Here is a 13915-nt window from a genome sequence, read left to right as displayed (position 1 = left end):
CGTAGATTTCAACAGTGCTTGGGATCGGCGAAATATTTTTTATTCCTCATTTTTCATCAAGCAGTAATAAGGCAGGTGTCGTTTACCGGGATGCCAATGACCCATTCTCTGGCCAATACCACACAACGAAGCCACGTCTCACAGGCTTGCATTATGTATATTATAGCATAAGGTAGCTGGTCTTTTTGGTTCTCTGGAGTGACAACTTGTTTTCTTTTACAGCCACACAGTGGCACGACTTCTTTACGAAAAAGAGCAACAAAAGCGCGGTATTGTCTCGCGAAAGCAGTAAAGTGTATGTACAGTGCTACACGAAAACAGTGGAAGAAGTCTACGGTTCCTCTGGGAGCCATACGCGATCGTACGTGATGTCTCGACTCGGTGCTATCTCGCAGTGCATTGGCGAAGCGGCAACGTTACTTCCGCATTGCACCAGCGCTGTAGATAACCTGGCTCACGTTGGGCAATACAATTGGGAGTAGTGCGCATTATTTATTAAAATAAGAAAAGAATGGTTGTCGCAAAAAAACTAAAAGGAAACGTCGGCTTTGTGAGATGTTCATTACTTTTTTTTCTTTGTTTTACGCTGACTGTCATCGTAGACGTTCTTATACTACGGAATGGTGTCGTGTCTTGGAGCCTGGTTTTCTTGTGAATAAAAAAAGAATGGCGGAGGGTTATCCTGCGATTTCACGTTTTGTGGTCTGAATATATTTCCAGCTCTTACTTTGAAGAACCAAGGCGCTCTACTCAAGAACACCCCGTTATTGTGCGCATCCTTAATGTGGAACAGGATTTGCGACTTGAAGGCGAGGCCAAATGATCGTAGCTGTAAAAGTGCAAACTTTACAACCTATCTCTGCGTCCTATACACGAGATCCATGTGTTCGCATTTTTGTCATGCATTAGTCATTCAAGCTGCGCAGGAGTTGAGAGACAGACACCGAACAATTTTGCGAATGTTACCGCGTTTGCGTTCGGTCAGAATAAACGCGATGCGCTGTTGTGACACTTATGTCGTCTCGCGTGATGCGCTCGCGATATCCGCGCGTTCGTGTATCCAAACATGTTTCTGCGACACGTGGAATTACGGGCCCTTCCGGTCAGTATGCGCGAATTTTCATAGCATGCACAGACTACATTCTTGCACCCTTAAGAATGCTGGTTTTCCACTTCCCTAACGCACTCCCCCTTAAGGTACAAGGTGGAGCAGTTGATTAAATGAACTTTTTTTTCTTGATGAATTTTCTGATGCAAGGAAACATGGTGATAGCTGTTCCCGAGAGACGAAGCGATAGCTCCATGAAACGAAAATTGACAGCTGTTCCTTCCAGAAGCTCATGTCAGACACTTCGGTGTGCAGCAATTCGTCAGCATTCCGGGCTCGCTACATTCCCTGCTCGCGGACGGGTACAGTAAAACATTTACGGTAAAAGGGTGCAGTAAAAGGTCCGGCTAGATGTGAAATAAACTATCACGATGAAGGGTGCAGGAATAATCACTGTGATAAACGTTATTGAACTTGCGCGGTTTTATATCTGGAGGTAATATAGAATGTAGGAAGACGCTCATATAATAGCGGATAGCATGATAGCCTCGTCATTTCAATTTGGTAACTGTTCTCAAGTTCTGTTCTCAAGGAGACTTCGCGTTCCCGAGTTTTCGTTTTATTGAAGTTTGCAGATTTTGAACTTTCACGCATGTACTTTACGGTGCACTTCGCTCTATGCTGTATTTCGCATTCTTTCTTTCTTTTGTTCTTTCTTCTTTCTTTCCTTCTTTCTTTCTTTCTTTCTTCGTTTTTTTGTTTGTCCAGTTGCTTTGTATTTCGCCGTTGCGAATGCATCTCGTCCACGTTAGTTTTTCGTTTCGTATACCGCTTCAGCTTTCCGCTCTGTCATATTATGTTTGAAAGTGCCGACAAATGTTCGGTATTTCAGCGTCGCTAGCGTTCAGGTGATATTTACAATCAAAGTGAATTTCATCTCACCATGACGCACTTTTTCTGGGCAGCTACAGGCTGCGCGTAAGAACACCAAGCCAGCATAAACTAGGCATAAACACTGTGCAAAGTGGTCTAACTTTTTTTCTTTTTTTCTTTCTTTCTTTCTTTCTTTCTTTCTTTTATTCATTCATTCATTCATTCATTCATTCTTTTGAGCACGCGCATATACTCTACGGGCCTGTATTACAAAGGTGTTTCAGCTAAAAGGATAGAGAAATAGAGGTTACCGATGCAATAAAGGAATAAATCTATTAGCTCGAAGTTTCCAACGATATTTTTTCGCAAAGACTCACGCTTTATTACTTTTCTTCTTTTTACTTCTTACCTGTTCTTCGCCCTTTCTCCCTCCCCAAGTGTAGGGCAGCCACTCGCACACGTCCTTGGTTAACCTCCCTTCCTTTCCGTCTGTGTTCCTTTCTCTCTCTTATACTAAAGACCAAAATAAGGAAAGCACATTTGAATAAATATGCCACTGAGAACACGTTATTCTGCACGAAAACATATTACGACATATAATATAATTATGGGAAAAGCGAACATGAGGGCAGAAAAGCAGGGCTGCCAAAGTAACATTCAAAGAAAGCGCGAAAGAATAACATAAAAAGGGTCCAATGATAATAAAAACACTTTATAACATCGTTATGAAAGCGGCAGAGCATATATCGCGTGTGCGACTGCTATCGAAATTTGGTTAGGTCATTTTTAAAACGTAATTAGATGAAGAGATCTTATCGAAATAAAGAAATTTGGCAAGGACCGGGTGGTGTATGCTTCGGTGCCTATATAGTGGTAGCAAATTGCGTTAAGCACGAAACATAGTTATACGGAAAAAAAACGATAAGCGAAGCGTGTTTGGCGTTTCAAACCCGTACTTTACATTTAAGAAAACTTCATTCTGAAAGCTCGGATGCAGATAAATAAGATTAAATATGAAAGTATGTTCGGCTGCTTTTCCTTTTGTTTTCGACGAGACTGTCAGCCAAGGCGGACATTTTCTCCTTCTATTTTCTTTAAATTTGTGCAGACAGAGAAATATGTTTGGTTCCGGGTGTGTGGAAGTATTGCGCAAGTGGCCGCGGAGATTTCTCTCTCTTTTTTCGCGTACAGCCAAGGAACATAAAAAAAAGAAACACGACTTTCCTACAGCCTACAAGCCTATAATATTCCAGCAACGCACAGGCTGTCCTGCAACATTTGCTGCTTCATCGACGGAAGACGTGAAATGATACTCAACTTACCGTTTTCCTAAGTTTTCATCGCGTTTTCATTCCGAGGGAACAAGTTGGAAGCCTGCAGTACTTACTGAACAGGTGACGGTTTGCGGAAGGTCTTTACTGGAAGTGCGGAAAACATATTCTGCTATAGAAATAAAGAAAGAAGGGGAGTGAGGGGGAAGAGGGGGGGGGGGAAGAACGGTGTATCTCGTGGGGATCTAAAACAGAATATATTCATAATAGCCAAACGCGCTGGGGTGTTAAATGCATATGGTATTATTCTTCCTTGTTCTGTAAACATGGGATAAACGCTTGATACGCCCCACACATGGCTATGGAAATACAAACAATGTGCCGTAAAACCGTGAGTATCACGTGTAAATATTACTACAGGGGGTCAAGCAAAAGACAACCTATTTCATATTGCTGTGACGCTAAAAGCTCCCACTCCTGCAACGTTTAAAGCAAAGTGAACTTCAACGTGAATGGCATAAAACGGGAATTCTGCTGCCATGCAGACGACATCCGTCGATAGGGGGCGGTAACACCTCTCGAGGGAGACGGCAAAAAACCCTGAAGTGGCGCGATGGCTTACTATGCGTATGGTATCCCGGGAGCGAGTGTCGTAGCCCTAATCTGACAGCATTAAACTTTTTCGTGTAGTCATACGGCGAATTACCTAGTATATGCTGACAGGCTAGCTCGCCTAACGTGTTTACATAGGCACAGAACGGAGCCGCCTGACGAGAGGCAAATGTAACTGGAGAATGCTAGAACCGCTGCGTTCGGCAGCGGATAAGTAGGCTGAATTTTTGCGGATATTTCTACTACTACTACTACTACTACTACTACTACTACTACTACTACTACTACTACTACTACTACTACTACTACTACTACTACTACTACAACTACTACGCCTACTAATATTACTACAACCAATGTTAGAACTTGTACACACTGCGGGATGCACACAATGCGCAGATAAAGCCCTCACATAGCTCAACTTCTATGTCAATATAGGCAGAGACTGTTGCATGAAAACACGAAAGCTAGTTGACGAAACTCGTTTCCTGTGTGTGTGTGTATGTGTGTGTGTGTGTGTGTGTGTGTGTGTGTGTGTGCGCGCGAGCGCGCGCGCAGTCGTGGCGGTGGGGCATCACACCCGCGACCTCATGATCAGCAGCCAGAGCGTCATAGCCACTTGACCTCCGGGGCGGGTTTTTAAGATTTCCCCTGCTGAAACTTCTAAAAGGTCAAATTATCAATAAAACAGCTACAACGGTGGCCGTCAATAAAGACAAGTGGGAATAATACTTGATAACGACGTTCCGAGTGTACGTGTCATCATACCATCCGCCGTTTCGACAAGGCCCTAATCACTCTTCAGAAACGATATCAACGGCGATATTGCAGAAAAACTTTCAATGGTCATTCGCCCAGCCAGGTGGCTAGCGTAGCCCCATTTTGTTTTGTAATCCGCACGGAATTCGTCCATGTTTCGTTTCGTTGAGAACTCGTTATTGTTCAGGAAAAAATCCATTCCGTGGATCAGAATCGCATTGCCAAACCTAGACGGCGTTCCAACGTACGTAGATTGCGGCAGGGGCCGAGAATGGCTCTTACGTGGAGCCCCCCAGCTTCTCGGAGTATAGGCGCAGTTATCGTTGAGAAAGCACCTCGCTCAGAGGGAATGACCTAGTCCAACGGCCGGGGCCGAAGAAATGTGGCTATGCGTCGCGCTCCCAAGTGGTCGTAAAGAACGCCCACTGAACACGAGACTTCCATCAGCGACCAGCCGAGAGCCAAACCACCCGTGAATGCGCGCGGCCGTCTTGCTTTCGTTTCAGCATGAGCTAGCTGGGCATTGCGATTACCTGCGTCTTTGCATACCTTTTCTCTTTCCTTTTCCCGTTTCTTCAGCAGCAGTATGCGTGTCCACATATTGCCCCCTGCTTTCGCCATCGCATTTATCACTGTTTCTACCTTCGTCCAGGTGCAACTCGCCTTTATTTCCTTTTTCTACCACGTCATTTCACAATGGCTGCACAGAGGTTTCACTATGACAGGCCATGGCGGAAATGAACTGCACTGCCCCGTATTTCCAGTGTGGTTTAATATTATTTTTATTGCGATAGCAATTATATGGACATTCCAAGCGCATTTCTGCCGTCGCCGTGACGTTCCGTATAAAGTTCAAACACGCTAACATCGTCGCCGCGCGCCGTACGCTGTACGTATCTGTGAGTGAAAGCTTGTGAGGGTCAGCTGGTGATCGCGGCGCAATCTCGCGCGCGCGAGACAAAAAAGCTGGGCGAATGCGTGCCGTCTTTTGTGGTGGTGTTCGAAGCACAGGAGGGGGGGGGGGGGAGGGGGTGTTCTGCGGCGGCGGCTGCTGCTTACCACGTGGCCGCGCGGGCGCCGTATCTTCACAGCGATCTGCGACGTGCACAAAGTACCTATCAACAAAGTGGTCAGGCAAGGAGACATAATGTCTCCAATGCTATTCTCTACATGCTTAGAAGAAGTATTCAAGCTCGTAGACGGGGAAGGCTTAGGAGTGAGGATTGTAGGTGAATATCTCAGCAACCTTCACTTTGCAGATGACATTGTCCTATTTAGCAATAATGGGGACGAATTACAACAATGATTGAGGACCGAGAAAGAGATTGGGGTTGAAGATTATTTGTGCGAGTCATGAGGTAGTCCTTCGGTTTACAGATTATATTATCCTATTCAGCAACAATGGGGACGAATTACAACAAATGATTGAGGACCTTAACCGAGAAAGTGCTAGAGTGGGGTTGCAGAAGACAGAGATAGTGGTCAATAGCCTGGCAAGGGAACAAGAATTAAGGTTCGCCAGTAAGCCTCTAGAGTCTGCAAAGGAGTACGTTTATTTAGGTCAATTACTCACAGGGTACCCTGATCATCCGAAAGAAATTTACAGAAGGATAAAATTGGGTAGGAGTGCATACGGCAGGCATTGCCAAATCCTCACTGGGAGCTTACCACTGTCGCGGAAAAGAAAAGTGTACAATCATTGCATTCTACCGGTGCTAACATATGGGGCAGAAACTTGGAGGTTAACAAAGAAGCTCGAGAACAAGTTAAGGACCGCACAAAGAGTGATGGAACGAAAAATCTTAGGACTAACGTTAAGAGACAGGAAGAGAGCGGTGTGGATCAGAGAGCAAACGGGGATAGCCGGTATTCTAACTGACATTAAGATAAAGAAATGGAGCGGGGCACATTATGTAATGCGAAGGATAGATAACTGGTGGACTATTAAAGTTACAGAATGGATACCAAGAGAAGGGAAGCGCAGTCGAGGACGGCAGAAAACTAGGTGGGGTGATGAAGTTAGAAAATTTGCAGGCGCAAGTTGTAATCGTCTATCGCAAAACAGGGGTAATTGGAGATCGCAGGAAGAGGCCTTCGTCCTGCGGTGGACATAAAATATAGGCTGATGATGATGATGATGTTTCTACAACCATGCTTTAACGCACCATCTTTGTTGTTCTCGTTCCCTTTAATGCCAGCAAAACGGCTTCTCTTTAACCGGCTTTTCGTCTTCCATTAGTGTCACCCAACTAAACTGCACCTTCGAAAAATCTTGTCATCCTGAAACGAAAGCCAATTTTCTCTAAAGCTTTCTAAGTAGCCGACAACACAGACGACACATACAACTTGGCTTGGATGTTGTGCGTCGTAGCCGTCATTCCTAAGAGCTTCACAAACACATCTATACGCTGCCTACAGCGATGTGGCACTTCATAACTTTACGCCGAATTCCTGTTCTTCCACATACTTTACCCATTGAATGAGCATAATGAAAAAAAAATCATCGATTGCCGAAAACTTGCAACGAAGAGGCGGCTAGGTACAAAATGTGGCGTCAAAAGTATGTGCGCCCTGGAACATAGTAACTCCTAAGACGAGGCGATGGTTTAGAAAAAAAAGTACATGATACCTGCCGAGATCAAACAATGTGTTGTTGATTCAAGCTTCCCGGCTTACGGCAAAAGAAAAAGTGCGATGCCACTATTTTGTTTGTTCCTTCTTTCACCGCTGTAAGGGTGCTGGCTCGGTGGCTGTAGCGCGGCTTTGCTTGGTATACGAGGTCGGGGACTCGATTCCCGGCCGCGGCAGTCGTATTCGAATAAGGCGGAATGCAAAAAAGTGGTCGCAGTTTCACCTGAAAGGCGAAGCATCAATTGCGATTGCAAATTTGTAGAGAGCTATAGGGAGTAAATGATAGTAGCTTTATCAGCTGTATAAACTTGGACATGCAGCAGCACAGGCAACACGCAGAACTATAATGTCGACGCCGACGGCGTTTTGCCCGCGTTCGCACAAAATGCGTGCGGCGTTGCTGACTGTTGCCGGAGCCTCTGATATAAATAGGCACTTGGTGCCGCAGCTAAAAGTCACCTCCCTTCCCCCCCCCCCCCCCCCCCCGCCGCCTTTAGCGCGTCGGAAGAAGGCGCGTTTTCCTTCCTCCCCCCCCCCCCCCCCGCCGCCTTTAGCGCGTCAGAAGAAGGCGCGTTTGCTCTACATATATGGTGATTGTAGAGGAGGAAAGAGACGCCTACTTCTGCAACCCTTAAGGAAGCACGGCGCAGAACGCGCGTTTGTTTTCCGCCGTGGGTTTACTCCCCTTGAAAGAGCGCGTCCCTCGCGCCCTTTCACTCACACATACAGCGTTCGGCGGCGCGCGGCGACGATTTCATCTCCATTGACGTCATACGGAACCTCACGGCAACGGCGACGGCGACGACGACGGCGACGCCGACGGCAAAAATATTCTCTGGAGTGACCATATAATTGCTATCGCAATAAAACGTTCCCATACAGCGCTCTCGATGCACGTTAAAGATTGCCCATGTGGTAATAGTTAATTCGAAGTCCTCCGCTCCGACATCGCAAAGTAGTGATCCCGTTCGGCAGTTTTGGGATTGTGAAATCGCGTAACTTGATTTCGTCGCATTCTTCTCAGAAAACAGCATACATTGCTTAGCGTGAAACACAACATTTGGCAGGTGTATTGCTTTACCGCTGACGTTAAACTCAGCCCTCCGTAGCAGACGAGTTTCCAGGGAAATTCATTTCCTTCCCTGGAAACTCAGGGAAGGAGATCGAAGCACGCGATTCCCTGCTTTTGTGCGACACCAACCTAAACGACGCTAAGTAATGTCTTTTTTTTTTTCTAGTTCATGTGTTACACTGTGAGACAGTGGCATTTATGCCTAAAAATACGATGTATTTGAGCAGATTATCCTTGAATTCATTTCGGAACGGGTTTCTCTTGATTTCGACTTTATCCTGCTATTACCCATTTCATTTCTTTTCTGTGCCCATGAGGGTGTGTTTAACTCACTAGCCCTAAGACAAGGACGTGTGACTAGTCCATCGTGTACGTCTTGCGGTGGCTGCGAGACACTTCAGCACCTGATATTGGAATGTCCCGCTTTCAGTGCGCAACGCATATCGCTGGTGAGGGACTACCATCTCCTTGGCCTACCGTGTACGACTCTAGATGAATGTTTATACCCCAGTGGTTCTGCGTCTCGACGTGATCAAGCTCATCGTGCTCTCCTTACTTTTCTAGAAGCAACGAACTTAGAGGCCCGTTTGTAACCCAGCAACTATTTCTTTTATTTTACATTCTTTACTAGCTTGACCTGCAGGGACGGGCCCTACTGTATGTTGTACTTTATTCTTTGATATTTGTCATCTCGCTCTTCCTTTCCTCCTTCCTCCCCTCCTTCCAATCTTTCCTTCTATGTTTCTCTCGTCCTTTCCGAAGAGTAGGCAGGCGTTGTGCCCCTTCTGGTGGCAGTTGCCAGCCTTGCTTCTCGCTTTCTCTTTCCATAGGTATATGTTTACAAATCAAATAATAATAATACGCTAATCTCTAGCCTAATCAGAAGCAGGTGATGCATAAAACTGAAGTTTGTCCATTATAATTCACGAAATGTATGCGACATTCGCTCGCTCAATCTCTCCTTCCTTGTGTCTCTGCAGGGCCCAGTTGCTTGCGCCAGTCCTGGGGGTCATTCGGCCAACGACGAGTGCGACCACCCAAGATAGGCGATTTGCCACGGTGAGTCGGCGGCTCCAACAGGGTGTCCAATCGGGCTGTAGCGTGCAGTAAAGTCCGATTGCACTGCTAATTTATTTTATTCCGGTAGCCTTCTTTTTCTCCCGTTGTGATGCGCTGGCAGGAAGTAACGGTTTCTAACGAGGCGCACAATTCTCTGAATATCCCACACACGTGTGCGTTTGCAACAGTTGAGTTCATGGAACTAGCCAAGTGGCACCTACTCATGGCGGCACATTTGAAACGTGCAGGCTTCCAATGTGTTAACTGAACTGATTTTTTTTTCAATGTATTGCAAGGCGCACTTATAGTTAATATTTCACATTCCGGTTTTAAATACACTATTTGGCTCATCAGACTTATGCACTGATTTTCATAACTGTGCACTCCAGGTTCCTTGCTCTGCGCTTCGTTATTTAAACGTATTCCATCGGTCTGAGTTTCGCTCCACTAACATCTAGGAGCAGCTGGTGCATGAAACCCTGTCGTGGCAGCGGCTTAGCTTTTCTTGGTACGGCACATCAGCTGCTTAAGCTGCGCTCATTAAGCTGCCAATATTTTGCAGAGTTTACAATTGCAGCTATTTCTTTCATTAAACATCCGGGTTTTTACTTAGGAATGGTCCAATTAGAGAGAGAGAGATAAATGAGATGGGAAAGGCAGGTAGGTTAACCGGAAGGTAGATATACAGTTTACTACCTTGCACTGGGGAAGGGGTAAGGGGAGACTGAAAGATAAAGAAAAATGCACACACATAGAAAGAATAAAGAAACACACACACGCACACACACAAAGGAACTCAGGAGTGTCACAGTCGTTCAAGCAGGTCGCTTGTCCGGAGGAACCTCAGCAGCGCCCTCATCGCCTTCTGGTGTGAAGAGAACGTCCGCCGGCACTCTAAGATCGTCTGCTCAGAAAGCGGCCGGTCGTCGAGGCGCGCCAGCGTCGTCACGAACAACTGTCTCTGGGGTCTGTAGCGGGAACAATGACACGTGATATGTTCGATTGTTTCCTCGCTGTCGCAACTATCACAGGCAGCACTGTCAGCCATTCCGATGCGGCAAGCAAAAGCATTCGTAAAAACATACTCCAAGCCACAGTCTGCAGAGAGCAGTTGTCTCGATTCGGGAAAGTCTATATGGAATATGTGATCAGAGTAATGGGTCCAAGCGGTGCAGTCGAGTATACCGGGGAAACCTGGCAAGTTCCACATGGATCGAGTGGCATCAGGCGCGAATATACGAAGCTTCGTTGCTGCATCGGTTCATAAAAGTGGTATGGGTTCCTTCACAGCATTTTCGTGAGCCCTCCTAGCAGCTTTATCGGCCTTTTCGTTACCCATGATGTCGCAGTGGCCTGGGAGCCACTGAAAAGTAATATCATGTCCTTTTTCTACTAGTTGGTGATATATCTGCCTTATTTCCAGCACAAGTTGGTCTTGTGGTCCACGACGCAGAGCGGATAGCAGACACTGCAGGGCAGCCTGTATAAATACTCCAATTTCTGGATAAATCTTTATTAAGCATGTGAAGGGCGCTGCGAAGTGCAGCGCCCTTCACAAGCTTTAAACTGAAAGGTCATGGCTTTTTCGGGGAAGATCACAGGTCCTGTAGATCCGTCAAGAGTTGGCGAGCCATCAGTGTAAATGTGAAGGTGGTCCTTGTACGTCTCGTGCAGCATGAGTAGAGATAGCTGCTTGAGAGCTGGTGACGAGAGTCCTGCTTTCGTTTGAGTCCCTGGTACCGAGAGTCGAACTTGTGGGCGAGCCAAACACCAAGGAGGTGATAGCAGCCTCTCGGCAGGCGTATAATCTCGAGGGAGGCAGTCACGGTACGCCGATATCGCCTGGCAAAAGGAGGCATTGGGTCGGTCATTCGGCAGAGTGGCGAGGTGATGGAAAGGGGAGCGGGCAATGTGCCTGATGTGTGCTCTGAGCACTTCCAATGTCATATGAGTTGTTACTGGGTAATCTTGACCTATCGCGATTGTTTACGCTGTCGATATGCAGCGCGGTAATCCAAGACAAACCCTGAGTGCCTGAGCAATCTCGATTGTGCGGATGTTGCTTCTGCAGGTATTGCTAAATACAGGTAAGCTGTACCTCAGATATCCGAGAAACAGTGCCTTGTAGAGTTGTAACATCGCCTGTACTGACGTTCCCCACGTTTTCCTCCAAGAAATTAAAAAAAAATTGTGAAATGGCCGTTAGGCGTTTCTTCAGGTAGGCCACATGAGAACTCCAGCTGAGGTCTCGATCAATGATCACCCCTAATAATGTATGCCTCCTTGCGTAACAGACGTTTTGCCCATTGATGAATATAGCGTATAGACGTCATTGGCTTCCGCGTAAACGCGACCAGCGCACATTTCTCAGGTGAAATCTGGAGGCCTTGTTCGCTAAGATACGCCGATATTGAAGTCGCGGCTTTTTGAAGCCTCGCGCGCACCTGAGGACGTGCTACACCTGACGTACACACGCAGATGTCATCGGCATACATTGAGATCTGGAGATCACTTGGTATGCGTTCCACGAGACCAACAAGAACAAGGTTGAATTGTGTGGGGCTCAAGACGCCAACTTGGGGAACACCACGGTATGTGTAGTGTTGTGAGGTCGGACCGTCATCGGTCTGGTACCGATTACGTTATTCACGTTGGTTATATATGTGAGACAGAGTGCATTATAAAATTCTGTTTACGGTGATGACAAAAACCTTGACAGAAATGCATGCACAAAGAAATATGTGCTACCACCAGAACTCTCAACAACGTTCTGGAAAAGCTGCGCGAAATGTAATACTTTGTGTCGCCTAGTTTTGCTGCTATCCTGCTCTGAACTATACGTTGTTCCGCGGTCTCTAGAGCTGCGTCGCACATAATACTAAAAAAGAAGTGACATCTATGTATATATATATATATATATATATATATATATATATATATATAATAACGGATTTCCAAGCAACAGATGTAACTTTACAGGGCCTTCTTTGAACGCGTGATAAACTCAAACCTAAATCAGATGTAGCTTGTATACGGGCTCGGACTGAAGTGCACAACATTAAATGAGCGTCAAATCTTGTTCGATTACGGCGAGTGAAGTGAAAAAAAAAGGAAGCCGCTCAAAACTACCCCGCGGTTTTTGCGAGAATAACCGTTGCGCTAGCTATTTCGATACTTAAATAGCTAGCGGTTTAGACCACATGGAGCTTCGATGACGAATAATGACGCACTTCAATGGGGCCGCGGCACAAGATTGACGTATCGTCGTGGTGCGTCGCCATTTTATTGCCGTAAGGACTACATGAACACGACGACGACGTATTTGTGCCGTCGAAGTCATTGTAAGATTCAGTATAAAGTGCAAGTGGGATAAGATCGCGCCCCGCGCTCCGTATTCTCTCGTTGCGAGGGCAAGCGTGCGAGGATATAGCCGAGAAGGGTGGTGGCGTGATGTGCGCCGTCCTCCCGCGCGCAAAATGGCGAAAGTTACGTGATCAAGTGTGCGCGTAGACATGAGAGAGAGAGAGAGAGAGAGACAAGAAGAAAGCTATTTCTAAGTTACGCTTCCGCAACAACATCTAAATAGAGATCGCGAAGCCCACCTTTCTTCTTGTTTTGTTTAGCAGTCCGTGAAGGGACGCAGCCGTGACCAATTACTCTAGCTATATCTGTGCAATGTCGGAAAATAGGTAGCTAGTGTAAAAAATAAGAGGCAAACGTTATAATGCAGTATTGCTACCCTGTAGGCTGGTCAACGGGGAGTTTCCGATAATGAAAGCTCTTCCTATGACAACTCTGTTGCTGACATGTTTGGCATATCGTTGTGAATATTTGAGGTGTATCTGACTTTTGCTACTGGAATGACTGCTTTGCGCTCTCTAAAACAGAACAATGCACGTTTTACACATGTTATTCAAGAGAAGACCACATTAGGGGGGGGGGGGGGGGCATCTTGTATGGAAATAGCACCAAGGGATGCCTCATAATTCAGATTAGAGCACTGCACGGGCCGATCAAAACCTTTACGGCGAGACCCGGGCCCGGCCTAGGCCCGGAAATAATCTACGTTACCCGCCCGGCCCGGCCCGCCACCCCTTTACCTTAAGCCCGAGCCCGGCCCGAGCCCGGCTCGAGCCCGGCCCGAAACCGGCCCGAACCTGGCCCGAGACCGAAAAATACCTATTTTTCAGAGTTGAGAAGCCCGAGAATAACTCGCAGAAAGCCCGAGCCCGGCCCGGGCCCGGGTCAAAAAGCACACGCCGGGCCCGAGCCTGTGAAAAAACTGCTCTTCCCGGCCCGGCCCGGCCCACGGGCCGGGCCGGGCCGGGCCGGGTAGAGGGTAGGGTTATTATGGCTTTCGGGTAAGCCCGAGCCCGTGCAGTGCTCTAATTCAGATAGGTGACGTATTTACTTCCAATATTCCCAATATTACACTAAAGAAATCAATCACAAAGCCATTTCGGCGGACTAGCCTCCTCTCTCATAATTGCGGGAGAGGAGGGAGCGAATAAACCCCTCTAACTTCTTAATCCGTGATTATTTTAGTAGAAATTCGCTCTTCCTTTCCGTAAATATATTTCATCTGTTGCT

The 13915-nt window shown here is 46.7% G+C and overlaps 1 protein-coding gene across 4 annotated transcripts in view; it reads left to right on the top strand.

Annotated features, from left to right (window-relative positions):
• Positions 1-13915, top strand: part of LOC119445867 (calcium/calmodulin-dependent protein kinase kinase 1-like) — a 258301-nt gene that overhangs the window by 153699 nt on the left and 90687 nt on the right. For 2 of the 4 annotated variants that reach the window (XM_049663687.1, XM_049663688.1), the window contains exon 2: positions 9247-9325. The exons of the other annotated variants lie outside the window; for them this stretch is intronic. In XM_049663687.1, coding sequence (XP_049519644.1) covers positions 9247-9325 — 79 coding nt within the window. The remainder of the gene's footprint in view (positions 1-9246; positions 9326-13915) is intronic. 4 annotated transcript variants of the gene reach the window in all.

This window comes from Dermacentor silvarum, chromosome 3, assembly GCF_013339745.2.
Source record: "Dermacentor silvarum isolate Dsil-2018 chromosome 3, BIME_Dsil_1.4, whole genome shotgun sequence".
Taxonomy (NCBI): Eukaryota; Metazoa; Arthropoda; class Arachnida; order Ixodida; family Ixodidae; genus Dermacentor; species Dermacentor silvarum.
This window is presented reverse-complemented; position numbering and strand designations above follow the sequence as displayed.